Raw genomic sequence first — 27,995 nt, forward strand, 5'->3', positions numbered from 1 at the left:
TCTCTCTCCCTGACTTTGCCCTGGTTCGCCCCATGCCCCTTGTGCTGGAGTATGGACCCAGGAAGGAAGGGTCCTCGAGATCGCCCCATTTTGCCCCCCGGGGGATGGGGGAGGAGGGAGCCCAGCCAGCACAGCTGTATGTTGGGGTCAGTCTCCAGACCCCCACTCTTAATCTGTGTGACCTTGAGATAGAGCTTAACCTCTATGGGCTTTGGTTTCCCTCGACAACAAATGGTTATACTAAGAGTAGCTTATGAGAAGAGCTGGAAAGGCTGAATGCTGGGGTGGGACACAGGGGGACCTAGTCTCAGCTCCAGCTCCCATGTCTGTGCCAGCGTGGGCAAATCTCCCTAACTTCTCTGGGCTTTGGAGTCCAGATCAGCAAGCAGGGCTCCGGAGAAGCTCTCCGGTGGAAGGAGTGGTGATTTTCTTGCCTCTCCATCACGTCCTTTTGCCCTGGGTAGGAAGTCATTCCTCCCTCCCTGTCCAGCACCAGCTAGACCCAGCCCCCACTACCCACACGGACCTGACCCAGGTCTCCACAGGGCCCAGGGCGGGGTCAGTGCTTCAGGGAAGGAGTGGGACCCAGGGATACGAATGCTCAGGGTGGAGACAGGAGCAGAAGAGCTGGGGTGGGCAGGGGTAGGGGGAGTACACCTGTCATGCCGCACCCCCTCATAGGGGGACGTTGGGGGTGAGGTGGGGTAGCGGAGGTTATGGGGGAACAGAAGCCACCAAGAAGTCACCACAACCACTTTCCTGGCCTTCCTGACAGGCTGACATGCTGTTGCCTGGAGCCCAGGAGGGGCTGGCCACCTGCCAGCCCTGAGTGGAAATGTACCAGTAAAAAACGGCCCCATTGGGACCCCTGGGGAGAGGACCCCGGGTGCTGTCAGGGAGGAGTGACAGCCTGAGAACCTGGGGACCGCTGGAAAGGGGTCCGTCCCCATGCAGCACTCCCTCCCACCTTCCTTGGTGCTCACCCATGTTCAAGGACCCTCGGTAGGCCCAGGGGCATGGCTGACCGACAGCCTCCGGGAAGACGACGGACAGGGAACGCGGGAGCGGGGGGGCGCTGGGCGGGTACATGACTGTGCTTCCAGCTGTGCGCGCTGTGGGTCCCCGTGTGCGTGGGCGGCGTCTCTGGGCGGTGTGTTTCTCTGGGGTCTGTACAATGTGTCTGATGGTGTGTGTGTCTCCGATGTCGCCCCCCCCACCCCCACCCCCACCCCCACCCCCCACCACGCGGGCGGCACGCGGGCCTCGAGTTCCAGGCTCGTCGATCGCCGCTCAGTAGTTTTTGGCTTAACGGCAACAAAAAGCAGCGAGGAGAAGTTGGGGGGTGGGGAGCGTGGCTGTCCCCCCAGGCCCGCCGCGAGCCCGGGGCAGGTGGAAGGCGGCGGCGCGGGTCTGCGTCGGGAGGAGGGCGCCGGCGGGAGACGGGAGCGCGGCGCGAGGGGCAAAGTTTTCGACCCCGGAGCTGGCGGCTGAGAAGTTTCCGCCGCGCCGGGCGGCGCCAAAGCCAGGCCAACACTGCCCCCGCGTGGGCGCGTGGCGGCGCTGCAGCGGGCGGCGGGGCGAGGGCTCGCTGCGGCCCTTGGGGAGAAACTGAGTCTGGGAGACGGCGAGGCGGGCGGCGCAAGGTCACCGGGGGTGGGTGCGCGGCCGAATACGGCCTCCTCTGAACCCCGCAGACTCTCCAGGAAATGGAAATACTAGGGCGGGGTGGGGGGTAGTGAAAGCGCAGAAAAAGGGGTGGTGGCCCTCCCTGGGATCAAAACCCCAGCCAGTCCCCCCCGGGAAGGGGCGTTGGAGCGCTGCCCCTGTCCCATCCCCCACAGACTTTCTCCAGACTGCCTAGATCTGTGGCCTTTCTTCTGGAGGCAGAGCACAAACAAATCTGCAGAAACAAATCGTCCCCCATTCACTATCCTCCTGGCCCTAAGATTCCCACTGCCTTGCCCCTGCCCAGTACCCTCCCGCCCCCCCATCTCATTCTTTCATTCCGCCTGGTGCCTGGGTGTGGATTCCGTGGCCGTTTCCTCACTGGCCAAGAGGTGGCGATAAAGACCCGGATCCTCGGTGTGCCGAGGGGTTGGGGCCAAAGCGTTGCTTGGACAGAGGGGAGGGGGGCTTCAACTTTGTCCAGGACATTGGAAGCCAGTTGTGGGGCTGGCCATGCTGGGTCAGTGCAGCGATCAGATCAACACCACCTGGTCTTTTGTCGCCTCCCCATGTGATTTTGAACACTGCCCACCCTTCCATCTGCCACCACTAGGAGAGAAACATCTGGTCCCCACCCACCCTGGATGCTTGCCCTCCAGGGACCTGGGGAATGCAGAAGACAAAAGGTCGTCCACCCCGTTGGAGTCTGCACACTCTCATCCCACGGCAGAAGTCAGCAAGTAGGCTTTGGTTCCAGTCAAAGAGGGAAGCTGGGGCCCGGGCTCAGGACAGGCGCCTGTTACAGGTGTGGCTTGATCAAGGTTGACAAAGGCTTGGTCCCAAGTTCAAAGTGTATGGCAGGGCCTCCCCGCTTCCAGAAGAGGGGTTCGCCTAGAACAAGCCCTGGTCCCTGATGATGGCCTACCCCCAACCCTCAGCCTCATCCCAGCCATGACTTTGCCCTCTCCCTCTCCTTGGCCCAGGACCCCTGGAGACCAGTAACCTGGCAGCCAGAGAGGCTTGTGGGGTGAGACATGGTAGCAGGTCCCAGCCATCTGGAATGCATGTTTATTTGGGGGGTGAGAAAGGCTTCTCTTCACCCCCTGGCCCGTGTCCATGCACGGGCCTGGGCTCCAGTAGCCATTCACTGGGGAGCCCCCTGCGGCGTTGTGGAAGGCAGGAGGAGCTGGTAGCCCTTAGGGCAGCTTGGCTTCAGGACTGGGTGCAGCTCCAAGCTGGGCGGGAAGGATTCCTAGAGAGACCAGGAGGACCTGCTGATGCCAGATGCTGTGGGGCTGGCTAGGGGAGGGGTTGTGGGGTCTGGGCCGGAAACAAGTCTCCCTGGGCCCTGGGGTGGGGGTGCGGATTCTATACCCCAGTCCAAGGGGGCAGGCACTGGAGTCAGCCCCACTGTACACACGAGGGGATGCAAACCCCCAAAAGACCCCAGTGCTTGCAAGGATGGGGCTGGGAATCTGGACCCAGCTCAGCGCAAGAGCCCAGCCCTTCGCCACGCGCAGGGAGGCTTCATCTGGTAGCCCGCCGCCCCATTGCGCAGGGGCTCTCTGGGCGGCTGGCTGCTAGCAGGTGCTCACCAGCGTCTGGCCCCAGGAGCAGGGTAATGGCCCCCCAGCCCCAGGATGTCATCCATGTCCTGCCAGGTTGGGAGGTCACCTCGCAGCCTCCGTGTGGTGGCCCTAGGGATGCTGGGCAGGCTGCGTTTCATGGAGGCATCCTCAGGGAGGTGACCCGGTGGCTCCTGGGTGGACCTGCGGGGGACAGGAGCCTGTGAACAGCATGGCCCCTGAATCCCCTGTCCACCCAAGGCTGGCAGGGCCCTCAAGCCTGCGACCCTTCGCCTGCCCACTGCTGGAAGGGGTCATCTACAGGATGAGGAGGGGTGCCTGGCAGTGCCTCTGAATCCTGTCCCCTTCCCCAAAGCCTCACAGGCCGGGGCGGTCCCAGCTGAACGAGACGTTGGCCATGGCCTCCTCCTTGGAGCTGCGCACGGGGTTTTGGGCAAACTCTCCGGTCATCTCCGGACGCTCCCGAGCACCCGTTCCGATGCTGACCGGGGAGCTAGCCCATGCTCGGCGGTACCCTGCCGGACTGGAGGAGAGAGGGCTCCAGTGAGATCTCTACCTTGTGGGGGAGTGGGGGGGTGGGCGCCAGCACCCCCACTCTCCCCCCCTCCCTCTCCGGCAGGCAAGGCCGGGCAGAACCCTGTCTCCATGGCAACCGAAGGCTCCCCAGTGCCTGATGGCTGCCTCCAGAGAAGGCTCAGGTTTTAAAACTATCTTGCGTGACTGTTTCTGCCTTTATTAGCCAAACTGTGCCCCCCAGCCCCCGCCACATACCCACTCCTGCTGTAGCCCCAATGGGCCTCCTTTCCCATAGTGGGAAGGCCAGTCAGGCCACTGTGGAAATCCAGAGACAATGGTGAGATCCTGCAGGGGTTGGGGGCTAGGAATCTCTCCTGCCCGATCGGCTGCCTTCCTGGCTGGCCAGGGACCCCAAACTCCCCCATGGCTGCCTCAGGATGGAAAGGGCTGGGGAGGGGTCAGCCAAGAGCCCCGCTCTGGGGCCCTGGGACGTGAGCACAGCTCCTGTGGCCACTGGCCCACATGGAGGCTTCTCTCCTGAGCTAGCCAGCTGCCATTCCCACGGAACGGTCTCCCCCTGGGGGCCCCCAGGTCTCTCTCCTCGGCAGCTGTGTCACCTGCTCTCAGAAGCCTTGGCTTGCCTGTCAAACCACAAGCCGCGGGACAAAACTGCAGCTTCTATCTCCAACTTCCTATGACCCTCAGGGGCCCAGGGAGGGTCCCTCCTGAATCAGCAAAGATCCTGGATCTTAGGGCTTTACCCACAACTAGGCTCTGGAGCAGCCACGTTTCCTGAAACTGCACACAGTAGTTGGTCAATAAACAGATGGAAGCTCTTAGAAGCCCTGGGGCTGCCAGTTCCCGAGAAGTGAAGAGGCCAGGCTGATGGAGAAAGGGGCGGGGCGGGGGGGGGATTGGTAAAGGTTATACCAGAGCAAGGACACGCATTCTTCCCACCTGCTTCTTGACACCCACTTCAGAAAACACTGGAAACTGTGCCAAGCAGACACCACCACATCCAATCCCCAAGGAGCCGAGGGCAAAGTTGCATCTCAGAACCAGGGCCTGGTGGTTCCTAGCTTCTTTGCTGGACCAGCCAGTGCCAGCCTCCCCCAGAGAGAAGGTCTGATCTTCTGGACCTTTCTGGGCATCTCCTCAGCAGGGCAGGCCTTCGAGTATATGGGAAGACGCTTTAGGTGACTTGCCACCTTCTTCAGCCTCCATAGGCCACGGAGGGGGCCAGACGTGGGAGACGGGAGGCTGTGCGTGCCTGTTCTAAGGCGGGCGGATCTGGCGCTTGGGAACCAGTGGCAGCGAGAAGGCCTTCGGGGGTGGCCAGGCCTGGGCAGCCATTGTGGCCTCCACGGTGACTGCTCCCTGGTGCCACCCACGCTGGGACACTGCTGCAGGACCTCGGACCCCTCTATTTGGTCTTTGAGACCCTCCTGATACTCTGGAGAAGGCAGCTTGAGTGCTGTCTGGGCAAGGTCAGTGAATTCCTGGCCTCTGGAGGCCGGCCCTGACTCCTGGGACCCAGGGCCGAAGCATCTGCTCTCTGGACTCCAGGCTGGAACTTTCTGGAGGCCCGAGGCTCCCCGCGCTGTCCCCTTACCTGCACAGCTGCGCTCCCAGTAGCGGAGCGCTGTGTCCCGCAGGGTCTCATCAGCGAATCGCACTCGGAAGGGGCAAAACCGCTTACGTTGCCCTGAGCTCTGCCCTGAGGAGCTGTGGGAGAGCACGGCCTTGAGCCTGGGGGCCTGCGCACCGTGGGGCCTGCTGAGAGCGGCAGAGGGGCAGGGGAGGGTCAGGACCTGAGCCCCTAGGCCCACACCCCAGCCCTGCAACACATACCCATGGGACCAGAGCTAGCTGTGTATCCTGACACCCAGAGTAGCTTGCCTTTTTTGGGGAGTACTGCCTGCCGGCCGGGCCATGAAACACACATGAACCATGCCTCAGCCTAGGACACGCCCACAACCCTGGGAAACATGATCATTAGTCCCATTTTATAGAGGAGCAAATCGCGACACAGAGACGTTTTGCAACTTGCCCAAGGTCACACAGTTTCTTTATCTGTAAGCTGGGCATCACCCTTGTGCCCGCCACACAGGGTGGCGAGATGAACCGGATGCCATAACACTGCACCCAGGCTGTGGGCTGCCCAGGGTAAGCATCTGTAACTTCAAACTGTTCTTATAACCATCAGTCTCAGCTGCGCCTCCTCCCAGGCATGTGAACTTGGGGAGACCACACGAGTCCTTCAGGTCGCAGTTTTCCCCTTTCAGCCATATATGATAGAGTGTAGGCGTGATAATAGCTCCCTGATAAAAGTTTGGTAGGTATGAAATAACTTACGGGAGGCATCTTGTGCAAGGACTGGCCTGGGGCCCGCCCTCCGTAAAGGGCATACTGTTGTCGTTACATTTATTAAGTTCAGCCTCAAGGGCAAGGCTGCAAGAGGGCCTTCTTGATCCAGGCCCTGGCTCTGTTATTCAGAAATGCCACGTTCCACCTTAAGGACACACATATTGATGTATTCTTGCATCCATTTCTCGGACTACATCTTTATGTCTGTGTGGGCACGTAAGGGACGCTTTCATCCGCCCGCAAAAGAGCCAGGCAGCTGGGAGGCGTCCCAGATGGCTACAGGCTATGGGAGCTAGGGATCCAACACTTGTCTGCTTATCAGCGTCTGGTCTGTGCTGGCCTCGGGGCCAGACACAGGTGCACCCCAGCTCTGCCCAGGGGACTGAAATCTCAGTTCTGCTATCAGAGGCTACCGGAGCCTATTCCAATGTAGCCTGGTGCCCCTCCCTCAGGGCCTACCAGGGGATCTTGCCCACCATGGGGTACTCGAGTATTAGTTCTTAAATGTGAAACACCATGACTCTGTCCACCCCCGCTGTTTGTCATATTTGAGCTAATGAGTTCCATACTTTTATTTATTCTTGTGAGACGTAGTCTGTCAATTTGATTGATTTAAAGTTCCTGGCTTGGCAAATGTGTTTCACTTCTGGCACCCTCTCTGAGCCATCGGTGGTGTCTGCCTGGAGCTCTGTGTCAGGGAGGGTTCAAGGCCCAGTGGGGGGGACAATGCCAGGATCAAATATCAGCCATGGGTCCAGAAGGACGAGGGATGGCAAGTATGTCTTGTGTTTACTCTCTTTGGTTTTTAAACTCATGGGCAACGCTCTTCACCGTTCACCTCAGTTTAACCCTGTTAATGCCGGAGGAGTTTTTTCTGCATTCTTTTCCCCCTTCACTAGAGCTATGGCATTGAGGCCCCGGAAGCTCTAATGCCCAGGCTCTTCTACCTCCATCCCTTATCTTATTCCCTCCAACATTTTTTTTTAATTTCTTTTCAGCGTAACAGAATTCATTGTTTTTTTTGCACCACATCCAGTGCTCCATGCGCTGCGTGCCCTCCCTAATACCCACCATCTGGCTCCCCCAACCTCCCACCCCCCGCCCCTTCAAAACCCTCAGGTTGTTTTTCAGAGTCCATAATCTCTCAAGGTTCATCTCCCCCTTATTTCCTCCAATTTCTGACTTGTAACAAAACCTATTAAAAGCTAGAGGAAGAAACGGACAAATGAATGGTGGGATGGGTAAAAGGAGGGAAGACTGGGTGGGTGGTTGGATGGATGGGTGGATGAGTGCCTCTGTATATGGACTCAGAGATGGCTTCATGACAAAATTATAGACAGGACCCTGGATTTACAAGTGCATGGAAGGATTTGTAGATGACCGATCATTGGCTTCATGGATAGATGGGTAGAATCATCGAAGTTTGTGATGAGAAGGATGACTGGCTAGATGGATGGATGGATGGATGGATGGATGGATGGATGGAGAGACCCATGGATGGGTTGTAGAAGACCTGGTTCCCAGAGAAGATGTATGCGAGCATGGATAGGTGAATGGGAGCAGGAATAGCTGAAGGGATTCACGGCCGGACTCTGAATATGTTGGCAGAAGACCTGATGAATGAGAGGATGGGTTCATAGATGTTGATGGATAATCCTTGGCTAAATTGGGAGGAGACCTACTCTGGGACAGATCTATGTATCGATAGGTAAGTGGATAGATGGATGGATGGATGGATGGACGGATGGACAGATGGATGGGTGGGTTCATGAATGTATTATGAATAGTTTGTCAGAAGACCTGATTCATGGATGGACACACAGACGGATGTACAGGTGGACAGATGGGTTAATTCATAGTTGAACGACAAGAGGAAAGAAAAGAAGAGATGCTCTTTCTCCCCATTCCCCTACCGCCAATCTCCTGTAACTCACTGGTTGGCCTTCTTGAGGGTGAATTGTGAGGGATCTCTCCTCAGGGTCCCCAGGGCAGGTATTTGATGGAGCAAAATCTTCTTAAGACTATTCTGGACGTACGATGACTGGCCCCTTGAAGACAAACAAGCCACACCTGGCATGAGTAGTCAGGGTCCGCCATCCTCAGAGCAGTTGGCAACCCTGTTCCCACCAACGAGTACCTGACACTTACCGCAGGTCTGGAAGGAACTGACAGTGGGGACACTGGGGGGCATGGTGGCTGTGGTCTGACACACTCCTTTTTGGTCGTGATGCCCAGGATTCTGGGAGCCAGGAGGAGGTGGAAATAGCTATAGGCCTTGGCTTGGGGACAGTCCTTACTAGGCTATTCCTAGTTATAGGGCCTTGGGCCTCAGTTTCCTCAACTGTACAACAGGGGCAATGGCCGACCCATCCTCAAGGGACTGTGCCAGACCTTCTCCTCCCCACTAACAGTAGCTCCACCCATCCCGGAAACGACTCCGCCCCACGCCTGCCCCGCCCCTGCCCCGCCCCCCTGGGGAGTCCTGGAGAGGCCTCACTCGGCGGCCGGGGTTCCGCGCACTCTGCCCCCAGGTGGTGGAGGAACTCCCGGAACCTGCTGGGGAGAAGCTCTCCTAGGAGGGCGCGCAGGGAGTCCGGGGCCTCCCTGGCCGCGCCCCTGCGGGGATCCTCGCGCTCTCCAGGCCCCCGGCGCCGGGGCGCGAGTTCCCGGGACGCACGGGCCAGGGGCAGGGGCGGCAGCAGGAGCGACCGCAGCCTTGTCCGGTTCTGCGCCCCCCGCTGGGCCAGGGTGGGCGGGGCGGGTAGACGCGGCGAGGGGTGCCGCACGTCTGGGTGCGAGGACCCGCTCGGCCACCACGCGCCGCCGCCCTCCGAGGCCCTCAAGCCGCCGGGGGACCCCGCGCCGAGGACGGAGCGGAGCTGGGGCAGGGGCAGCCGGGGCAGCAGCGGGTCTCTCCTTCGGCGAGCGCCGTCGCGGGGGAGCCCCTGGGGCTCCACCTGCTGGGCCCCGGGGTTGGGGGGACGCCGGGGCATGTGTGGCCCCGCGCTCAGCTCAGGGCATCCTCACGCCAGTTGGGGGTGACGGGGGTGCCGTGCGACCTGAAGACGAGGGAATAGGCCAGCCCCCAGGCCATAGTGCCTGGAGGGAGGTCCTTGTAGTTTGGGGGGTAACACCACTGTCTCGTCTGGCAGCCAGTGGCTTCAGGCCAGAGCTCGCCCAGCCTCTGTTTCCTCACCTGCAAAATGGTCACGTAAGAGTACACACCTTTCTGAGTTGCTGTGACGTTTAGGTGAGCCAGCACATGTAAATGGCCTAGAATAGTACGCGGCACGCTGTACGTGTTCAGCAGAGGCTAGCTGCTATTACTATTATTATTTTTTAAAAATTTTTATTATTTAGGATTTAGTCCGAGTCCCACTACTTAGTAGCTTTGCAACCTTGGACAAGCCAACTGACTAACTTCTGTCAGTGCCCTCACCTGTAGAATGGGGATAACAGAGCGCCTGTCCCTTTGTGACTTAGCCATTGGAGTGTTCAAGTCCTATTAGGCTCTTAGCACTCCCCTGGGAATTAGGAAACCTGGAACCAGTTTGGAAGGAGAGAACTGCCCAGCAGTTGCCCAGTCCGGCTAGGGCCCCTTGGGTGGAGAGCTAGAGCTTGTTGAAAATACGGGTGCCCCAGATTCTGACTCCGTAGGTCTAGGGTGGGGCCAAGACACATATTTTCTTTTTAATATATATATATTTTTAATCTCTACCCCCAATGTGGGGCTCAAACTCACAGCCCTGAGATCAAGAGTGGCAAGCTCTAACCAGAACTACTCAGCCAGGAGCCCCAAGACACATATTTTTAACAAACTTGCCCTTTGGGAGACAGAGCCCCACATCTGCCCCCAGCGTCTGCACGAGAGGGGGCTGTCTTGGAGCCTGCTTTCTCCCTATCACACCCCAATCCCAGACTGTCGTCAGCTCTGAGCTGGCTCCTGGTCTCACACTCACCGCAGGGGCCTTCCGGTGGGTCTAGAGAAGGTCCCTTGAGTTTAGAGCCCCCTAACCGGCGGGCTGGTCCTTGGGAGAGCCCATCTTCCCAGGCTGGTCCTGCTGGTGGACACTCCCTGCTGCCTCCTGGGCCTCTTCAGGGTCATTGTGATCCGCCCCTCACCCAAGGCCATGTGAGGAGCGGTGGGCTCTCAGGCCTAGAGACAGAAGGTGGGGCTTTGTAGGCTGCACTCACAATGGGGTGGTGGGACACCCGACAAGGGCAGCAGGGCCCAAGCCAAGGGCGGAGGGCCCAGGGGTCCACTGCCCTCTCTGGATCTGGGAGGCCCGGGTGGGTCAAGTTCGGCCTGGGCAACTCTGAAAGTGAACTTCCTCGGGAAGGCTGGGCAGTAAGAATGCAGCGGGCCTGGAAACTAAGCAAACCAACTTCAAACCCAGGCTCCGCTGGGTTCTGTTTGCTATGCAATGCTGGATGAGTTTGTCCATTCTTGGGGCTTCATTCTGTGACTCTTGGCTGGGACGAGGCGGGGGAGAAGCTTGTACGGGGACACCTGAGTAGGGGAGAAGGGTTGTTTGGACCAGCAGTTTTGCTGGCATGGTATCCTGTTACAATCTGAGGAGTCTGCCTGGAGGAGGCATCATAGCTGATATATCCATTCTCCGCAAGTGCTCCTCAATGAGGGATGGAAGGGCAAACCTCCTTAGGAAGTTAGAATATTGAGTGGGAAAGGTGAACATGTTTTATATTTATTCTTTTTTTTAAAGATTTTTTACTTTTTTATTTGACAGAGATCACAAACAGGCAGAGAGGCAGGCACGGGGGGGGGGGCGGGAAGCAAGCTCCCCACTGAGTAGAGAGCCGATGTGGGGCTCGATCCCAGGACCCTAGAATCATGACCTGAGCCGAAAGCAGAGGCTTTAACCCACTGAGCCACCCAGGCGCCCCCATGTTTTATATTTATTCTAAGAAGACGTGAGGTGGTTTTGTTTTGTTTTGTTTTGTTTTTAATGGATGAGAAACACTGGACTAACTAGATGATTTCTAAGGAGGCTTCCAGCTCTTGCCAGCTGCAAACATTTCTTGACCAACTACTGTGTGCAAGGCTTAGGAATTCAGAGATGTGAGAGGCTCTGAGGTCGGGGATGTCCAGATCTGGAAAGGCCTCAGAGTCCAGGTGGAGGGAAGGGACTTTTCTTCCACTGACAGGAAAAAAAAGGTAGGGGTGGATTTTGGGGCACCCCTAAAAGAGCTGGGCTCAGAGCTGCCTCCAAAGGAAGATTACAGACACACCCAGCAATTGAGATTGTCCAGGACTTATCCCCTTCCCTTAGAGACATGGACAATGAAGCTTGGGAGAAGGGCCCAGGCCAGGGGAAGCAAGTCTGACCTGGAGTACTCTGGAGAGGATGCCATATACTATATATGTAAACAGATTTGGGGGACTCAACAGCAGTCAGCCCTCCCCCACCCCCTATAGCTTTTACTTCCTTAGAACAAACACACTTTTTTTTTAAGGATTTATTTATTTATTTATTTGACAGAGAGAGAGAGCAAGCACAAGCAGGGGGAGTTGCAGGCAGAGGGAAAGGGAGAACCAGGCTCTCCACAGAGCAGGGAGCCCAATGTGCGTCTTGATCCCAGACCCTAGGACCACAACCAGAGCCGAAGTTAGAGGCTTAACTGACTCAGTCACGCAGGCCACCTGAGCAAACACACTTTTAAGAACCTCCTGTGTGTGTAAAGCCCAGAGGAAGACACTGTAAACCTAAGACCAGGGCGTCAGTTTAGGAAAAATGAGCTTATGCTAATTACATCTATTTACTGAGAGTCCCCATTAGGCACAGGGCTGAAGCCTCCACCTGCAATATCCGACACATTTAACACTGGCAGAAGAGGAGACTGAGGCTTGGAGAGGTTCACCCACCCGCAAACTCAGAGTCCATCAAGGTTATTTCCGGAACCCCTCCAAACTTTCTGTACATGGGAAGAGCCTATGAGAGGGCAGGATTTTTGGAATGGAAAACTCAAGGACTTGTTCTGTTTATTTGGGGGTAACAGTGCGTTGGCACTATCAAAGGTACTTCTTCCTTCCTTCCTTCCTTCCTTCTTTCCTTTCTTTCTTTCTTTCTTGGATCCGTATATTATTTTAAAATGCAAATTGTTATGGGTAATATTTGTAGAATAAGGCTTTCCCCCCGCCCACGTTTACCGAGTAGAAAAGCCACAGAACGCTCGTTTTTATAAGTCCAGCCTTCCGCCTGTAACCGGACCCGCGCCCGTGCTGGAGACAGGGCAGGCTTGGAGCTGAGGCTCTTTTAAATCCGTGAGGTCCTTCCCGGGACCCAAAAGTCAACTGAGGTCAGCCGCCCATGGGGCGGGGCGAACCGGTCGCGGGGCGGAGCTAGCCTCGGCCCCGCCTCCGGGCGCCCGGAAGTGACGTGTGTGGACAAAGGCAGCGCGCGCCGGGAGGTGTCGAGTTTGTCCGTGTTCGGACGGAGCTGGTGGTGGTCTTGTGGGTTCGTCGTCGCCGCTGCCGCCGACTTCCCTTCCTCTTTCCCGTCCTCTTCTCCCGGGTCCCGGGAGCCCCCGCCCGGGGTGAGTAGCGCGAGGCGGAGCAGGGAGCTGTGGCCGGCGGGGGAAGGGAGGCCCCGGCCCCCAACTGCCTCGGCGCCCTGAGGCCCCAGCTCGTCACGTGACCCGGCGCGAGCTACCGGGGCCCCACGTGTGTGTGCTCCGGGGTGGTCCGACCTGGGCCTCGGGTGGCGGCGGGTGGCGGAGGAAGGCCGAGGCACCCGGACCCTGGACGAGGCGCTCCCCCGCGCTGTCCCGGGGCGGTACGCTAGACCCTTCCCTCTCTGAGCCTCAGTTTCCCCGGTGAGAAACGGGGATTAAGGAGAGCACGCGCTCGGAGGGCAGGCGTCAGGATGCAGTAAAATGGTCGGGTCAGAGCCGGGCACAGAGTAGTGCTCGTGGTGTGGGAGTTGCTATCATATTTCACCTTGGACCCAGCCCCAGTTACGGCTCGACACTGGTGCCGCCTAGAAGACAGCTCGCTGCCTAGAGCCCTTGGAGCCAAGGTCAGCCAGTTTGCGGAGGGACTGCCACGTCGAACGAAAGGCCCCGGCTCTGTCGCCCATCACCGGTAGGGTCTCTCTGGGATCGAAACAGCTGGTGTCCGAGCCCTGACGGTGCGGTGCGGTGGGGCAGTCTTGCAGATGGTCTGGTCATTGCCGAGAGAGAGGGGATGAGCCCCTGGAGGACTAGGGGCTGTGTTAAGAAGGCCGGATTCCCTCCTTACACTGTTCCTGGTTTCCTGTGTGTGTTTGTGTTAAGGCACATCACTCCTTCAGTAGAATGGTTTTCTGTCCCTCAGCTGGGTTCTGGGGAAGGGCTGGGGGTACATACGGAATGCTTTGGTGGGGACTAGAAGCCATAGAGTCACAAAGATAGCGTCTCTGGAATCTCTGCAGCGTTTCTGTGCCTGCACAGATGGGAAGCTCACTCCCCTCTCCCGCAGGTTTGCAGAGCTGTTTGTCTGCTGGATTGACCCCCAGCATCGCTGTAATAATGCCTTGGGTGTGTCTGACACACTGAAGTTTATAGGGCATTTCACTGCGTTTTTCCCGTTTGACCCGTACAGTTGGCAGATAATTGATGGAAATCTCATTTGACAGAGATTTCTAAACTTGAGATAATACAGTGCCGGCCACTGTACAGATCACCTGATGTTTTCACACCCACGTTTAATCGTCACATTGTCCTTGTAAAGTCAACGTTGCTGTTCCCATTTCACAGATAAACTTACTTAACCGAGGCTCTGTCTTATATGAGCTTACGTAGCCAGAGAGAAGCAAAGCCAGGATTCAAACGTCGTTCATTTGACTCCACCAGAGCCTTTGTTTTAAAACACTCCCATCTCAGGCCCCCCCCACCCCGCCTTTTTAAGTCTTCTCTACTTCCTCCTTCCTTTTCTTTCTCATAGAGCACCTTGCCATTCCCATATATCCAGCTGCTGTCCCCGATCCAGGGCAAACAGGCCCTGTCCAGCAGGCTACAAGGAGGCGGTAACTTCAGGCAGGCTCTTGCCTCCTGTTGCTTCCAGACTTTTTCTTAGAGGCTGGTAACTGAAGAGGGTGTGATGCCTCCCCAAAGCCTGGACGGTGACAGTTGACACACCGTTCTTTCCCCTGGATCCTGGGAGAAGTAGTAGCTGGGGAGGCTGCCCACCTGTCCCCCGAAACACCTTGGAGGGGAAGAAGAGGTGGTGGGATGGCAGTGACTGAAGCATGACACGTTCCACCTGCTCAGGAGCAGAGTCCACGAGCAAAGGGCTTCTCGTCCGGTCTAAGCTAGCCGAGAGCACACACAAAGCCAGATTGTGCCCAGGCCCTCTCCCTCCCCTGCAGCCATGTAGCTCCTCACCACATCCTGAGCAGAGTATAGAAGGACTTAGTGCTATTTGACTGACAACCCCACTGTTCCCTCTGAGTCCTAGGGACCTCCTGCCTGTTCCAGTCTGGACACGGGGAGACAAAGTATAGACAGAGCCCCAAGGAATCATGTTTACTAATGAATCAGCTGTTGGAACAAATGTCAAAATTAGACTTGCCATTTCCCGGCCCGGATGTTCCTTCCTCCCCTGGCTTGTTCCTAGAATCTGCCTGTAAGTGGAATTCTTGTAAATTAGATTATTCAGAGGACCTTGACATTTAAAGAAATCATCTTGTAAGGCTTTTGGTAAAGCAGAAAAATTACATTGTCGGTAATGGCCTTCAGTGTTACGTTTTGAATCGTTGGAATTTTTTTTTTTTTTTTTAAGATTTTATTTATTGGGGCGCCTGGGTGGCTCGGTGGGTTAAAGCCTCTGCCTTTGGCTCAGGTTGTGATCTCGGAGTCCTGGGATCGAGCCCCGCATTGGGCTCTCTGCTCAGCGGGGAACCTGCTTCCCCCTCTCTCTCTGTCTACTTGAAATCTCTGTCAAATAAATAAATAAAATCTTTTTTATTTTTTAAGATTTTATTTATTTGAGAGAGAATGAGAGAGAGCATCAGAAGGGGAAGGGTCAGAGGGAGAAGCAGACTCCCTGCCGAACAGGCAGACCAATGCGGGACTCAGTCTTGGGATTCCAGGATCGTGACCTGAGCCGAAGGCAGTCGCCTAACCAACTGAGCCACCCAGGCGCCCCAATAAATAAATAAAATCTTTAAAAGAGATCACAAGTAGGTAGAGAGGCCAGCAGAGAGGGAGGGGGAAGCAGGCTCCCCGCTGAGCAGAGAGCCTGATGTGAGGCTCGATCCCAGGACCCCAAGATTACGACCTGAGCTGAAGGCAGAGGCTTTAACCCACCGAGCCACCCAGGTGCCCCGTGGTTGGATTTTTGTAGACTTTTCTCAAAAGTGGAAAATGTAACCACCCAAAGCTCATTCTTTGGTTCATTTGGCAACCAATGACCAACCCCCCACCTCGTGTCTGGTGCTGGGCTAGTTGGGAATGAGGTCATGTCCCTGTCCCCAGGAAGCTTACCTCCTTGGGAACGAAGGCTGATGGGTAGCCTACGGCTAGGGGAGGGCCCCGCATTTACTCTGTTCATTTCATGGAGAGTGCACTTTCTGTTGACTCCTACATGAACTGCGAGAGAGATACAGTGGTACATCTCAGGGTCTTGCCGCTGTTCTCCAAGGGCCAGTGGGGAGCTAGATAAGAGGACAGCGCCAGCAGTTTGCCGAGACTGGTGGGCAGCGATGGGGACAGGGTCAGTGTTGCCGAGCTCGAGTCCGAGTGCCGAGTGGAAGAGCTGGCTTTGATGCCGTCCTTCCGGGGTGATGGTGGAGAGGCTGTGGCGTGGTGGCTGTGGGGCCTGTCGGCGGGGGTGGGCAGCCCCCAGACTGAGCTCCGTGGTGACATTCAGGCCGGTGGCCCTCTTTCCTGTCAGCTCGCAGGGAGCTACAGTGATGTCCACGCTACGGCAGCTGGGATTCCTGGGCACGGGCAGGTTTCTGCGTCCTTTCGCCTTACTGTGTGACTCAGAGTGGGAGTGAACGTTCACTCGAGCAGTGTGCCCCTTTCTCTTTTTGGGGTGCGAGGTGCTAGGACACATGTCCTCAGGTGCTAGGACACTGGGGTGGGACATGGTGGCGAGCCAGGGTGAGGGGATGCTGTGTTTAGAACCAGCCCCCGCCCACCCTGTGTTACCTGCCTGTTACCCCAAAGGGCCCTTCGATTGACATAGTAGTTGGAAGTCGCCTTCACTGTGGTCCCAGACCCTTGTTCCTGGACGCGGAAGCTGGAGCATCACCCCGAGAGCTGATTCAAGAATCTGAAGGGGATTGGGGGCTCTCTCCACACGATAGAAGGGCTCTAGAGGGCAGAAGCAACGACAGTCACAGATCTAAGAACTGGACCTGCTAGGACATGGAGAGGCTGTCGCTTCTCTTCTGGTTCCTCGGAGGGCCAGTGTGGCCTTGCCCGTGAGCAGTGTCCGAATCCAGGAAGGAGCCAGGGAATGGGGAGGAGGGTCCTCCTCCTGCCCGCCGGCTCACTGGGGTCCCTGGAAAGGACTGACCGTGGCGGATGCAGGATTGCATCAGTGAGAGCATCCCAAGTTGTTGGGCTAAGGTGGGCCTGCTGCTTCTGGAAGGTTCATTGTCTTCTAGGACAAGTTCAGAGTACAGTTGTGCATGGGGGCTACTGACAAACATGCCTAATGAGAATTCATCTCTTCTCTCCTTACAGTCAGTCTCTAAATGATGTATCAAGGGCTGTGTGCTTGTCCTCAAGGCACGTTCCTGTTTCCTATCTAATGACTTCTCTTGAAGCCTTTAAGGCATTCCTCCATCTTGGGGGTCTCTCACGTGTTTTTGAGCGTGATCCCAGGGTCCCACATGAAGCTCTATGTGTCACCCTGTGTTCCGGGAGTCAGTGGCTTAACTGGCACCCAATGGAGTAGTATAAAGGTGGAAGTGAAACCCCAGGAGCACAGTCGTGCACAGTGTTCCTGGGGGGTGAGGGGACTTTCACCCTGAACTGAGGGACTCCTGTGGGCTTGGTGCTGGGGACACAGTGGCGAAAAGGCAAGGTCGCGCCTCTAGAGCTTCCATCCCATGGAGGCTGGACAGTAAATAAATGGTGTAATTTCAGACAGAAATACACATTCTGAAGGCAGGAAAGCGTGGGGATTAGATCTGGGTGTTGGAGGAAGCCACCTTAGCTGGGCTGGTCAGGGAGGGCCTCTGAGGATATGAGCCCTAAGCTGAGAGCCTGTGATGGGAGTGGGTGCCTGTCACTGTCTCCCCACAGCACCGCTGTGTCCCAAATGCCACATGGCTCCTGCCGGTCCCGCTCTGTTCCCACTCTGCCCGGTGGTCCCACCACCACTTACGTCCTGGCTTCGGAAGCTCTCAGCTGATTGGTTTTCCATTACCGACAAGCCAAACCCCCGGCCCCCAGCCTGTCACTGGGGCCTCCCGTGATCCAGGCCCAGGCTGCCTGTCTAAGCTCGTCTCCCATAAATACCCTCTTCCTCTGTCTGCATTCCAGCCAGCCCAGGCCATCATCAGTCGCACCTTCTGGGTGGCACACCTGCCCGGCTCCTCTGATCCTGTTCGCGCCGGCACCCCCGCCCCCCACCACCAACAGCACCCTTTATCTTTCAGTCTGGCTCAGGTAGCCTTCTCTCGGCGGCTGCCCTGTCTGCCTTTCCGAAAAGAGTGCTCCGTTCTTGGAGTTTCCACAGTACTTTGGGCTCAGTGGGTGTCCTCACTCTTTCTGCCTTGTGTTTTAGTTGGGTCCACTCATTCCTAGCTCCCGCTGGCCTGGAACTCCCTGAGGGTTGGATGGTATCTCAGCAAAGCCTCGGGGCAACTAGGACAGCTCCTGCCCTGCGATGGTGCTGTGGGGCCAGTGCCTCTGGGCAGAGATGGGCAGAGATGCGGCCGGGCTGGCTGGGTGTGCAGCTGCCAGGCCCTCCCCCTCCCCCAGGCCCTGGCTCCTGTGTTGTCGCTGCCCCTCCGCCTGTCACAGTAACACCCTCTTGTGTCTGCTTTCACTGTCGCCCCAGAGCCCCCACAGCTGCCGACAGTCTTGCAGAAACACGCATCTCTTGTCACTTTCTGCTAACCCTAGAGTAGTTCAAGCTCACTGCTCTTTAGTGGGGAGTCTAATCCCAAATGTGTCCCCTTCCCCCATCCCGAGTGTCCAGTTGCCGGTGCTCTCCTTGTGCCTCTCACACCTGTCGGAGGGAGCGGGTGCCCCCGCCTGGCGTAGTGAACTCTTCCTAGTCCTTCACTTCAGCTGATGGGCGACGTCCTCGGGAATGCCTGCCTTCACTCTACGGGGTCTGGGCTGGGCTGTGCCGGCATCTTGTACTTGCCTGCGGCCCCGAACGGTTGCCAGTGTGTGTGTGCCAGTCTGTCTGCCTGCCTCCTGGCATGGTGCCTGGTACCCAGTCCCGGCACATTGTTAACCAAGGACCAGACCCCACAGCGAGCTCCATTCTGTGCTCACGAGTGAGTGGGAGGCCAGTGGGCTCCCCAGGCCCCTCCCAGCATCAGCCGGAGCATCCACGGTAGGAGCCTGGGGTTTCCGGCTCCATTTCCTCAAGTGTCAATTGGGGGTTCTCTATACTTTAGAGTTAGAAGCTTTCAGGTCAGGTGTCGTGTCCAGTAAGGAAAGGACTAGAAGCCCAGGACTCTGGGTCCCCTCCTGATACAAAGGTCACTTTGCAGAATGACTTGAATACGAAAGACAGGAGGCCCCGTCATCCAAGGGATAGAAGCTGTTTTGGGGACCCTGGACATTTGCATCAGGCAGGGTTGTATGACCTTGTGAAGCATGCGGTGAGTCCGGGACCCTCGACCTGGCTGATTTGCTCATTTTTGTTGTTCAGCTGCTGCTGTTTGGTGCCTGAGCTGCCTCGGCTGGGGACAGCATGACAAGTGAAGTGATAGAAGACGAGAAACAGTTCTATTCGAAGGCCAAGACGTACTGGAAGGAAGTCCCGCCCACCGTGGACGGCATGCTCGGGGGGTACGGCCACATCTCCAGCATCGACATCAGCAGCTCCCGGAAGTTCCTGCAGAGGTTTTTGAGGGTAGGCAGGTCTGGCATGCCGTCCAGGAGCAGAGGATGTGGCCCTGGTGGCCCGGCCTGGTCTGCACAGGGCGCCGCCTTTTACCCGAGCCATCACGGGGCCTTTGGTGCTTGGTTGGTGTCAGCCCCCCAGGCCTTGAGGGTGGGGCGGGGTGGCGTGCGGTTGGGGGCCTCTGTCTCAGGCTTGCCACGTGGGGGAGCTGGCGGCTGTGCCGGGTCTCCGGGGACCAGAACGGAGGCTTCCTCTAACTGTTCAGATTTGTCAGGGGTGACTCCTTCACTGTCTTGCCATGTCTGCAGGCTGTTGGGCTGTGGTCACCGGCTCTTCTGCTGAGGGCAGGCACCTAGTTCCTCCCCTGCTCTGCCCCACTCTGTGCTAGGCTGGTGTGTAGCATCAGAGGCTGGTGCTTGTCCCTCACACTACGGGGTGTCTCCCCACCCACTGTCTGCCTTCCCAGATCGGTGAAAATCACTACTGCCTCTATTTTTTCACTGCTTGAATTCCGTTCATCCTGTGGTTTTACTGGGGTGTCGTGAGAGATCAGTGCACCTGTTCGTCAGTCCCCTTTAAGTGGCTGTCGGCTTGCGTTTTAGGAATGTGTGGCCCAGGACGGGAATGTCTGTGATCGCACCCATGGGCGACCCCCCGTGCCAGCCCCCGGCCTATGCCCACTCCTGACTCGAGTAACTGGGAGCGTGGGAGGAACAGCCCCCTTCTCAGGCTCTCTGAGCCTTCCCTACTGAGCCTCCGCCTTCTCTGCTTCTCAGGAAGGCCCGAACAAGACGGGGACCTCCTGCGCCCTGGACTGCGGAGCCGGCATAGGTAGGATCACCAAGAGGCTGCTGCTGCCGCTCTTCAAAGTGGTGGACATGGTGGACGTGACGGAAGACTTTCTGGTTAAAGCCAGGACCTACCTGGGAGAGGAGGGCAAGCGGGTGAGGAACTACTTCTGCTGCGGCCTCCAGGACTTCAGCCCCGAGCCCAGCTCCTACGATGTCATCTGGATCCAGTGGGTGATCGGTGAGCTTCCCGCGGCCTTCTGCGCCTTCCGTAGACCTCCCGCACGCCCCCCGCCCCGCCCTCCGCTGCAGAGGCGGGTTCCGGGGCTCCTGCGGCACACCGGACGCGGGGGTTTCTCCAAATCCTCCTCAGGCTCGCCTTCCCGGCTTGGTCAGTACCGTTATGACCCACTCAGGTGCAGTTTTTTGTTGAAAAAATGTAAACAACCAATAACTGCATTCAGAGAACGTGGAAATGAGTTTTAAAAGTGTTTTTTAATAAGAGGAGGAAGTGAAGCCTTGGCTGTCCCCACTGTTCACAGCGAGGGAGCCACGCCTTGCCGCCCCATCCTGCACCCGCTCAGCCCCGCAGCACACGCGGGGTGCTCGTCCCTGGCCGCTGCCCTGGCAGGCGGGCCACCTTACCCTCAGTTGGCCACCCACTCCCCAGCAGACACCGCAGTCCTGCTGGGTCTGGCCCTGTCCTTTGTGGTCCCTCAGAGCCGGTCTGGAGTTCTAATTAGGTTAGGAATGGGTTGGTAAGAACCCCTAATCCAGGCCTCAGGGCAGGGGGGATGGCTAGAGCGTAGGTGTCGGGCAGGGCCCAGAAGTCCCCCAGTCAGGGTGGCGTCGCAGCTCGTGCTTTGTGACAGCCCTTGGGTGAGTGACTTCTGAGCTGGCTTCCTCGTACACAGCATGGGACTCGGTAAGCATCTCTGGGCTGCCCAGCGCTGGGGAGGCCCCATGTGTTTAGACAGAGCTTGGGAAGTCTGAGCAGAGGTCGAGAGACACGGCCAGCGGAGGGTGCGTGCTTGGCACCACTCCCTCCCTAGTGACCCCAGCCTCTGCTGTCCCCAGGCCACCTGACTGACCAGCACCTGGCCGAGTTCCTGCGGCGCTGCAAGCAGGGCCTGCGCCCCAACGGCATCATTGTCATCAAAGACAACATGGCGCAGGAGGGTGTGATCCTGGATGACGTGGACAGCAGCGTGTGCCGGGACCTCGAGGTCGTCCACAGGATCGTCCGCAGCGCGGGCCTCAGCCTCCTAGCCCAGGAGCGCCAGGAGAACCTCCCTGATGAGATCTACCATGTCTATAGCTTGGCTCTGAGATGAGCAGGGCCCAGCAGGAGAAAAGGACCAGCGTGGGGCGGGGGGCTGGCAGCCGGGCAAGACCCAGAGGCTCCCCAGCGATGGTGTGGGAGTGTGGACTGAGACTGCCAAATACACCTGTCTGCCGTCAGTCACTAGACTCTTTTTCAAAAGGCCTAATGGGGCCTAGTGGGGAGGGGCGCCCCTGACCGGAGCACTGAGGCTGCAGCCCAGCTCTGCTGCCGTGAGAGGCAGGAACCAGACAGCGCAGACCACGGGACTCCAGGGTCCCTGGTGCTCCCCGTGTGGGAATACAGTGATCCCTTCAGAAGCGGAGATTTTCTGGCTCTCCCGTTCCACCACCCAGCCTTCTAGCCACAGGCCTGGGTGCCTTAAGAGGAAGAGAACTCTCGGTTGTTGGGACTTTTTCCCCTCGCGGGGAGGTGAGGAGCCTTCAGCTGCTGGGCGCGACCCCGTGCTGAGGCCTATTTGGTGATGAGCCCTGGTGTCCCTGACGTGATCATCCCCGTGGTCTCCAGTGAAGGAGTCTGTGGCTTCATTCTTGGCTGTGCCTTGCAGCTCCTCCTCGGTGAACATTTTCATCAAAAAATAAAAGGGTGACTCCTGTGCTGGGAAGGCCCTAGCCGGTCTGGACTGGTGCTCTTCTTTACTGGGGCTGCAGTGCGGTGCTATTTGGAAACTCCCCTCTAGGTGCTGCCGGCCTCTCGTACCTCTCCCCTCTTCTCCGTGGGAGCCTCGGTCCTAGGCCGGGGAAGGGCAGGGAGGGGGCCAAAATGTCATACAAGGACCTTGAAGGCCAAGAGCAGGATTTTACTGTGTAACGAACGTATCCTTCACTTGCCTCAGCTCGCCTCCCCGGCATCCACACAATTCACAAGGACCCACGTGACTGGAAACTGGCTTCGTGAGGGTGTGGCGTGGACCGCACAGTCAGCCTGCAGCATTAGTAGCTTTGATCATCAGTTGAACCCCTCATGAGACATTTTGGAAAGGACTGTCCCTGGTCACACAGGATTGCTTTTCAGCAGAAGGCACGTCCCCTGAGATCCCAGGTTTGGCACAGACAGAGTTTCCAGTCCCGTGCCTTGGGCCGGGCCATGGGTAACCTGGCCCCAGAGCAGCCAAAGGCGGCAGGGTCAGCTCAGCCTTCTCCCTAGCCCAGCGAGAGCACCGCTCCAAGTGACCTAATAATCTAACGTGGGGAGAGACGGGAATGATGGGCCTCACCAGGGTTGTGCCCCCACAGGCCCAGCACACATCCCCCCGGCTTCAACGGGGCCCCATGCAAGACAGACCAGCTTCCTGCGGCTCTCACAGGACCGAGAGAGCTGCCCTGCCCGATGCTCCCCGCAGAAGAACAGGGTGTACCCTTGTCCCAAGTCTAAACCTGGTCCCTTTTCCCAGCGTGGTTGAGACTTGGGGGTTCTGCCTAACAGAAGGGGAGCGGTCGCCCTGGAGAAACAGGGCCCTTTCCCACCGCAATGACTGCGGCTGAGGGGCTCCACCTGGCTTTCCTGGTACACAGTAAGGATCAAGTTTCATCTCCCAACCTCCACCTTCCGATGGAAGGCCAAAGGGTTCTCCCCTAAGGCTGCTGCAGGTGCCAAAATCCGCCAGTGGCTGAGCTGCCCAGACCCTGCTCCCCTCGGTCTGGGGGTGGTCAGATTTCCTCGTCAGTGGTACCGCTGTGCTCACTAAGGAGGTACCACTTTAGCCTGTCGGGCAGAGGCAGGGCTTTGATCTTCACATCCACGGGCCAGGGCTGAAGATAGAGCCGGATGTAGACGCGACACAGGTGCTTGAGGGACGGAGGGTAGCTCTCCAGCTGCCTCAAGGAGAAGTGAAGGGCCCGGATCTTTTCTGCCAGGCTACCCACAGGATGGATATCGAAGTTTTCAGGCAGCTGAAGTTTCTGGGAATTAGTCACCATGAGATCCAGGACGGTCTCGGCTTTGCGCAGGAGGTCCACGTGGCTCTCGTCTTCGGCACAGCCTGGGTGGGAGCAGAGCCTCTCAAAGATGATGTGGAAGCCGGACCAGCAGGACGCCCCGTGCAGTGAGCAGTTATAGGCAGCTCCGGACTCCAGCAAGAAGCGCAGGAGCGGGAAGTGCAGTTTGAAGCCCTTGAGGCAGATGTGTGTGAGGGACTCGTGGGCCGGGCACTCGCTGGGGTCGGCCCCGTGCGCCAGCAGCAGCTGCGTGACTTGGAAGCAGAAGCGGCTGATCATCTGGGCCTCCTCTTTGTCCCCTCCCACGGTCTCCCCAAGCAGGAAGATGATGCAGGTGAACACCGTGTCCCCATCTTTGGTGGTGGCCTTGACATCTGCCCCTGTGAGAGCCAGTCAGGAAAAGAGAAGATGGCAAGAGGTCTTAAACCCCTGCAAAGGGAGGCCACCTGTGTAATGGGGGGAGGGGGGAGAGGCCTGGGAGCAGCCCACAGGCGAGCCTCACCTCCTTCCAGCAGGAGCCGGATGTTCTCAGTGTTGTAGATCTGCACACCGTCGCTGCTGGCCAAGGCGTGGAGCAGAGCGGTCTTTCCTACAGAAGGAAGAGGAGGAGGGGGAGTGGGGACCAGGAAGCCGAGGTCAGGACAACCCCAGAGATGCAGAGGAAACCACTCAGGATGAGAAACTGAACTTCATTTTTTTGTCATTTTCAAGGATTTTGTTTTTAGATCATCTCTACACCCAACGTGGGGCTTGAACTTGTAACTCCGAGATCAAGAGTTGTGTGTCCTACCGACTGAGCCAGCCAGCCGCCCCCGGAAAGTGAACTTGAGAAACGATCGACCTTTCAGCCGAGGCTGAATGTGACCGGTGGTTGGTCATTCTTTCTAACCACACAAAACCAGGAGCAGAATGGGCAGAAGAGGTGGGATTCTTCAGGACACTCAGACGCTACCTGAGATCCGGGCTGAGTCTTTGCCAAGAAGAAGTGGCTCGCCCTCCCAGAAATCTGGCTGTACACCCTACTTCCCCCTACAGACAGACCTCAGGGGGCTGGCGTGAGGCCAACAGCTGCATCACTTCCGGGAAGCTCCTGCAGGTCAGCAAAAGGCACCTATGGGCCTGGCTGCGCTGTGTCATCAGGCCTAGTCACCATCCTGGGGGGCTCTGGCTCTCCCTCCCGAGGCAGCCTGCTTTCCCGGGGGAAGGCACCCACCATGCTTGTCAGCCGCATTGACATCTGCTCCGAGGTCCAGGAGGCGCTGCAGGCAGGGCAGGCGCTCGGGCTCCTCACTGGCCAGGTCCAAGGGGCTGCTCTCGTGGATCTGAGCCAAGAAAGCACAGCACAGTAGGCCTGGCGACTTGGGGGCCTGGAAGGCCGCTTACGGCCACCCCACCACATCCCTGCTTTTGAGTGGGCCAGACCCGGCTCTTACCCGGTCCCTCCGGTTAATGTCGGCCCCGTGGCGCACCAGTAGCTCCACCATGTCCGGCTGGTTTCGCAGGACGGCAATATGCAGGGCCGTGTAGTACGTGACAGGGTCTGAAGACACAGACACGGCTCGTGTCAGTCCTGCCGGCCTCCACCTGGCCTCCGGCTCAGCCCCAGCCCTCCCCGCACAGGGGACCCAGGCTTCTGCCACCATGAAGGGTCAGAACGGAGCCATTCCCACCAGGAGCCAGAGCACAGGTGCTGGAGTCAGACATGGGGCAGGGTCCTGCGGGGCAGGCAGCCCCTCTGTCTGGACTTGAGTCTCTTCTGTAAAACGGAACCATAAGACTGCGTGCCTCTGCTCAGGCTGCTGGGAGAACGACCCCAACTGACGGCTCCTGAAGCCGGGCAGTAATAGCCACGTTCTCAAAGCCAGTCTCCAAATGACAGACTTCAGAACAGCCCCGGCCCTCACCTCCTCTGCCCTCCAAGAGCCTAGTGGCCTCTGAGCCAGTCCTCACATGGGAGCTGAGGCAGGCCTGGCCACATCCCGTGTCAGCTCAAGGACCCGCACTGGTCACAAGTGAGCCCCGCCCATCCCCTGGCTGACCCTGCCCTCCCCGGTGAGAAAGCCAGAGAGGAAAGGAGAATGGCTCCATCTCCGTCCCCCGCACCTCCAGCTCAGAAGCCGGCCGCGCCCTGCCACGATTTACACCCGCGCTGCTGCTGTCTTGTCCCCTCTCCCTGTGGCATGGGCAGAAACGCGAGATGGCTCAGAATAAGTGGCAGAAAATTGCTCTCCCTGAGCTCTGGGCACAGTGCCAGCAGCTGCATTTTCACATTCACAGAAGCAGGGATTTAGCTGGGAAAGTTTGCTGATCAATCACATGGTGGAGGCAGCGACCAATTTTCTCTCAGACCAGTGGGGTCAGAGCCCCTCGAAAGCCCACAGGGGGATAGGGTTCCTCAGTCACCACCCACGGAGGAAGTAAGGGAAGCGGCTCCCAAGAGAACAAGAAAGGCAGAGCCACACTTTAAGCCACGTGCCCCCCCCCGCCCCCCGTAGCCCCTCTGGGCTCCAACTGACCTTCAAAGTTGAGGCTGGCCCCGCTGCGCAGGAGAACGGCGGCTGCCCGGGTCAGCCCCAGCTCCGCCATCCTCAGCAGGGCACTGCTCACGCCTTCCTGGTAAAAGGGAGAGTGGGCCTTTCTCTCCAGCAGCTCAGTGAGAACAAGGATTCGGCTCTCCTCGCTGGCAACATAACTGGGCCTGGGGCAGCAGGGGGGTGGATCGGTTAGCGGGGGGTAGGGGGGGCAGCTGTGGGACCAGCTAGCCTGGGCACCCTGTGGGTGGGTGCTCTCCTGCTGTCATCACCCCCCCTCCAAGGCAGAGCCCTGGTTCTGTGAGGCAGAAAGTCTCTGGAAAAGGCCTGTGGTTGCAAGAGAGCAAGCTGCATCTTTTAACTCAAGCTGACTCCTTGGGTTTGCTAAGAAAGAACTGGGGCTGTCTCTAGCCTCCTCCCAAGCTGCCCAGACAATCTGGCCCCTAGCGCGGGTACAAAGCCTCACACAGCTGTGCTGCTGGGCCTGAAGGGAACCGTTCTAGCCCAGAGCAGGAAGCGGACACTGACACCCCCTCCCCGGACAATGGGCATCCCTGAGCTGCCGAGGGCAGCTAGACCAGACCAGGCAACCCCCAGGCCCTCCTGCCCCCACTCACACTCAGAGACACTTAACCTCCCGGCCTCCGGGTCCCCAGAAGGCTGAGTGTACACATGGCCCTTCACGCCCCAGCCCTCACCCCACTTGCCTGCCAGCAGTGACCTCCAAAACTTCTGTGGCTTTCCACTAAAGCTCAGGCCCACGGACAGCTCCGTGAACCTGGTCGCAGCTCCCTCACAGGCTGCCACCTCCTCCTCTGGAGGAGGCTTCCCTTCCTCACCAATGCTTCCCACTGCCCTTAGCCTCACCTGTCTGCAACCCTTCAATTACCGGGATCAAGGTGCCATCCTTACTGCTTGGGCAGGATTCCATCTCTTTCCCCAGCCTGGGAGGATGCCCAGGGCACCATGGATACAAAGCAAAAATCCTGGAACTACAAAAGGGCAGGTAGCACCCGCTTCCCTGCCCTGCTCTCACCCCCAGAACAGCCTCCAAGTTAAGGAAACCCCTTACGCTGTTTTCAGAACGCCTCAAAGTGAACAGAGCAGTGATGAAGCAAGCCTGTTTCCACCGAAGTCCCTAGAGACACGCATAGTACCCACTGCCTCTGAAATTCCCACGGACCCCAGACACACAGCCCTGCCTCCGCTTTCCTCTGCTCTTGCCTCCATGACACCGACCGTACATACACCTGACTCACGCTCGTCTCTCCCTGAAGCACAAGCATCGCCGACGCCGGGGGTTTGGTTTAGCTCACTGCTGTAACCCTGAACACCCTTCCCACAGGCGCGGGGATACACCTGTTTTTGTCGTCAAATGCAAACTCGGCTACAGAGCTCATCTTCGCACTGTTCTGGGGTAAAAACCGAGGCCCTCGCAGACTCCACCCTGCTTCCTTGCAACCCGCAGCCGGCACGCTGGGCACTGGGTGGGGCACCGAGGCCGGCGGCCCTGCCCGCACTCCACCCTCCCGGCCTCCCTGCGCGGGCCTGGAGCACTCTCCGCCCAGCAAAGGGCAAGATTTGGGCGGGGTGCAGGGGCTCCCGCTCAAAGCAACCCAACTCCAGCCTCCGCCTGCCCCTTCACCTGTCCACTGGGGACACAGCCACCCCCACCCCCCACCACGCTTGTGGTGACAATTCAAGGGAAGCAGCGCCAGCTCGGCCCGCCCGCGGCAAGGAAGCTAGTTACCCGTCCAGGGGCTCCTGCCGCTCGGGGTCCTGGATCCCCAGGGAACCCAGAATCGCATCCACCAGCGGCTGGTACTCGAAGATGATCCTCCGGAAGCCGTGCAGGAACGGCATCGCGGCGGCCTGGGGCGCTGCAAGGCGGCTGCACCTTTGGCCGAGGCCGAGCAGCAGACTGAGGACTTTTCGGAAGCCACGGGCTTGACCCGGCTTCTGCTGGTCCAGCCCCCGCGCCCCGCCGCCCACCCCGCTGCTCCGCGCCGGAAGTGACCCTCGCACTTCCGGCCCGCGCCGGCCGGGGAAACCACCGATGGTGACAGCGCCCCCTATGAGGTCGGAGGACCGCGGCGCGCCCCCAGAGTGAGCTGTGGGTAACCCGGAGGCCGGCCCGGGGGGAGTGGAGGGCGCAGACTACCTTGGCAAACCCGATCCCGGCCCCAGGCGGGCCAGGCTCTGCCAGCCCGGGCCCGGCCCGGCC

General features: G+C 58.4%; 3 protein-coding genes across 11 annotated transcripts; 1 reads left to right on the top strand and 2 right to left on the bottom strand.

Annotated features, from left to right (window-relative positions):
- Positions 1 to 2,699: 2,699 nt before the first annotated feature.
- CUNH9orf50 (chromosome unknown C9orf50 homolog) lies at positions 2,700 to 10,299 on the bottom strand. 5 transcript variants are annotated; one of them, XM_045082903.1, is made up of 9 exons: positions 10,094 to 10,299; positions 8,632 to 9,407; positions 8,283 to 8,373; positions 8,069 to 8,182; positions 5,380 to 5,492; positions 4,529 to 4,649; positions 3,613 to 3,774; positions 3,261 to 3,434; positions 2,700 to 2,917 (listed from the first exon to the last, which is right to left on the bottom strand). In XM_045082903.1, exons 2-9 carry the CDS (start codon positions 9,125 to 9,127, stop codon positions 2,878 to 2,880), a joined length of 1,311 nt encoding a protein of 436 aa, XP_044938838.1. In that variant the 5' UTR covers positions 9,128 to 9,407; positions 10,094 to 10,299; the 3' UTR covers positions 2,700 to 2,877. The 5 variants fall into 5 exon arrangements, with proteins under 5 accessions (XP_044938838.1, XP_044938837.1, XP_044938839.1 ...); XM_045082902.1 differs by having other exon boundaries at positions 5,380 to 5,540; XM_045082904.1 differs by having other exon boundaries at positions 3,340 to 3,434; positions 5,380 to 5,543.
- A 2,203-nt stretch (positions 10,300 to 12,502) lies between these two features.
- Positions 12,503 to 21,920, top strand: NTMT1 (N-terminal Xaa-Pro-Lys N-methyltransferase 1). 4 transcript variants are annotated; one of them, XM_045082572.1, is made up of 5 exons: positions 12,522 to 12,689; positions 13,104 to 13,236; positions 18,979 to 19,182; positions 19,950 to 20,202; positions 21,039 to 21,920. In XM_045082572.1, the coding sequence occupies exons 3-5, from the start codon at positions 19,021 to 19,023 to the stop codon at positions 21,293 to 21,295; spliced, it is 672 nt and encodes a 223-aa protein (XP_044938507.1). In that variant the 5' UTR covers positions 12,522 to 12,689; positions 13,104 to 13,236; positions 18,979 to 19,020; the 3' UTR covers positions 21,296 to 21,920. The 4 variants fall into 4 exon arrangements, with proteins under 4 accessions (XP_044938506.1, XP_044938507.1, XP_044938508.1 ...); XM_045082573.1 differs by lacking the exon at positions 13,104 to 13,236 and adding an exon at positions 14,590 to 14,757; XM_045082571.1 differs by lacking the exon at positions 13,104 to 13,236 and having other exon boundaries at positions 12,503 to 12,689.
- ASB6 (ankyrin repeat and SOCS box containing 6) lies at positions 20,438 to 27,801 on the bottom strand. Of its 2 annotated transcripts, XM_004757122.3 has the most exons (6): positions 27,522 to 27,798; positions 25,757 to 25,938; positions 24,674 to 24,780; positions 24,454 to 24,562; positions 23,743 to 23,829; positions 20,438 to 23,620 (listed from the first exon to the last, which is right to left on the bottom strand). In XM_004757122.3, exons 1-6 carry the CDS (start codon positions 27,632 to 27,634, stop codon positions 22,953 to 22,955), a joined length of 1,266 nt encoding a protein of 421 aa, XP_004757179.1. In that variant the 5' UTR covers positions 27,635 to 27,798; the 3' UTR covers positions 20,438 to 22,952. The 2 variants fall into 2 exon arrangements, with proteins under 2 accessions (XP_004757179.1, XP_004757181.1); XM_004757124.3 differs by lacking the exon at positions 24,454 to 24,562 and having other exon boundaries at positions 23,516 to 23,620; positions 27,522 to 27,801.
- Positions 27,802 to 27,995: the final 194 nt, after the last annotated feature.

The sequence above is a fragment of the Mustela putorius genome, unplaced genomic scaffold, assembly GCF_011764305.1.
Source record: "Mustela putorius furo isolate JIRA1106 unplaced genomic scaffold, ASM1176430v1.1 tig00000596_pilon_pilon_pilon, whole genome shotgun sequence".
Classification (NCBI taxonomy): domain Eukaryota; kingdom Metazoa; phylum Chordata; class Mammalia; order Carnivora; family Mustelidae; genus Mustela; species Mustela putorius.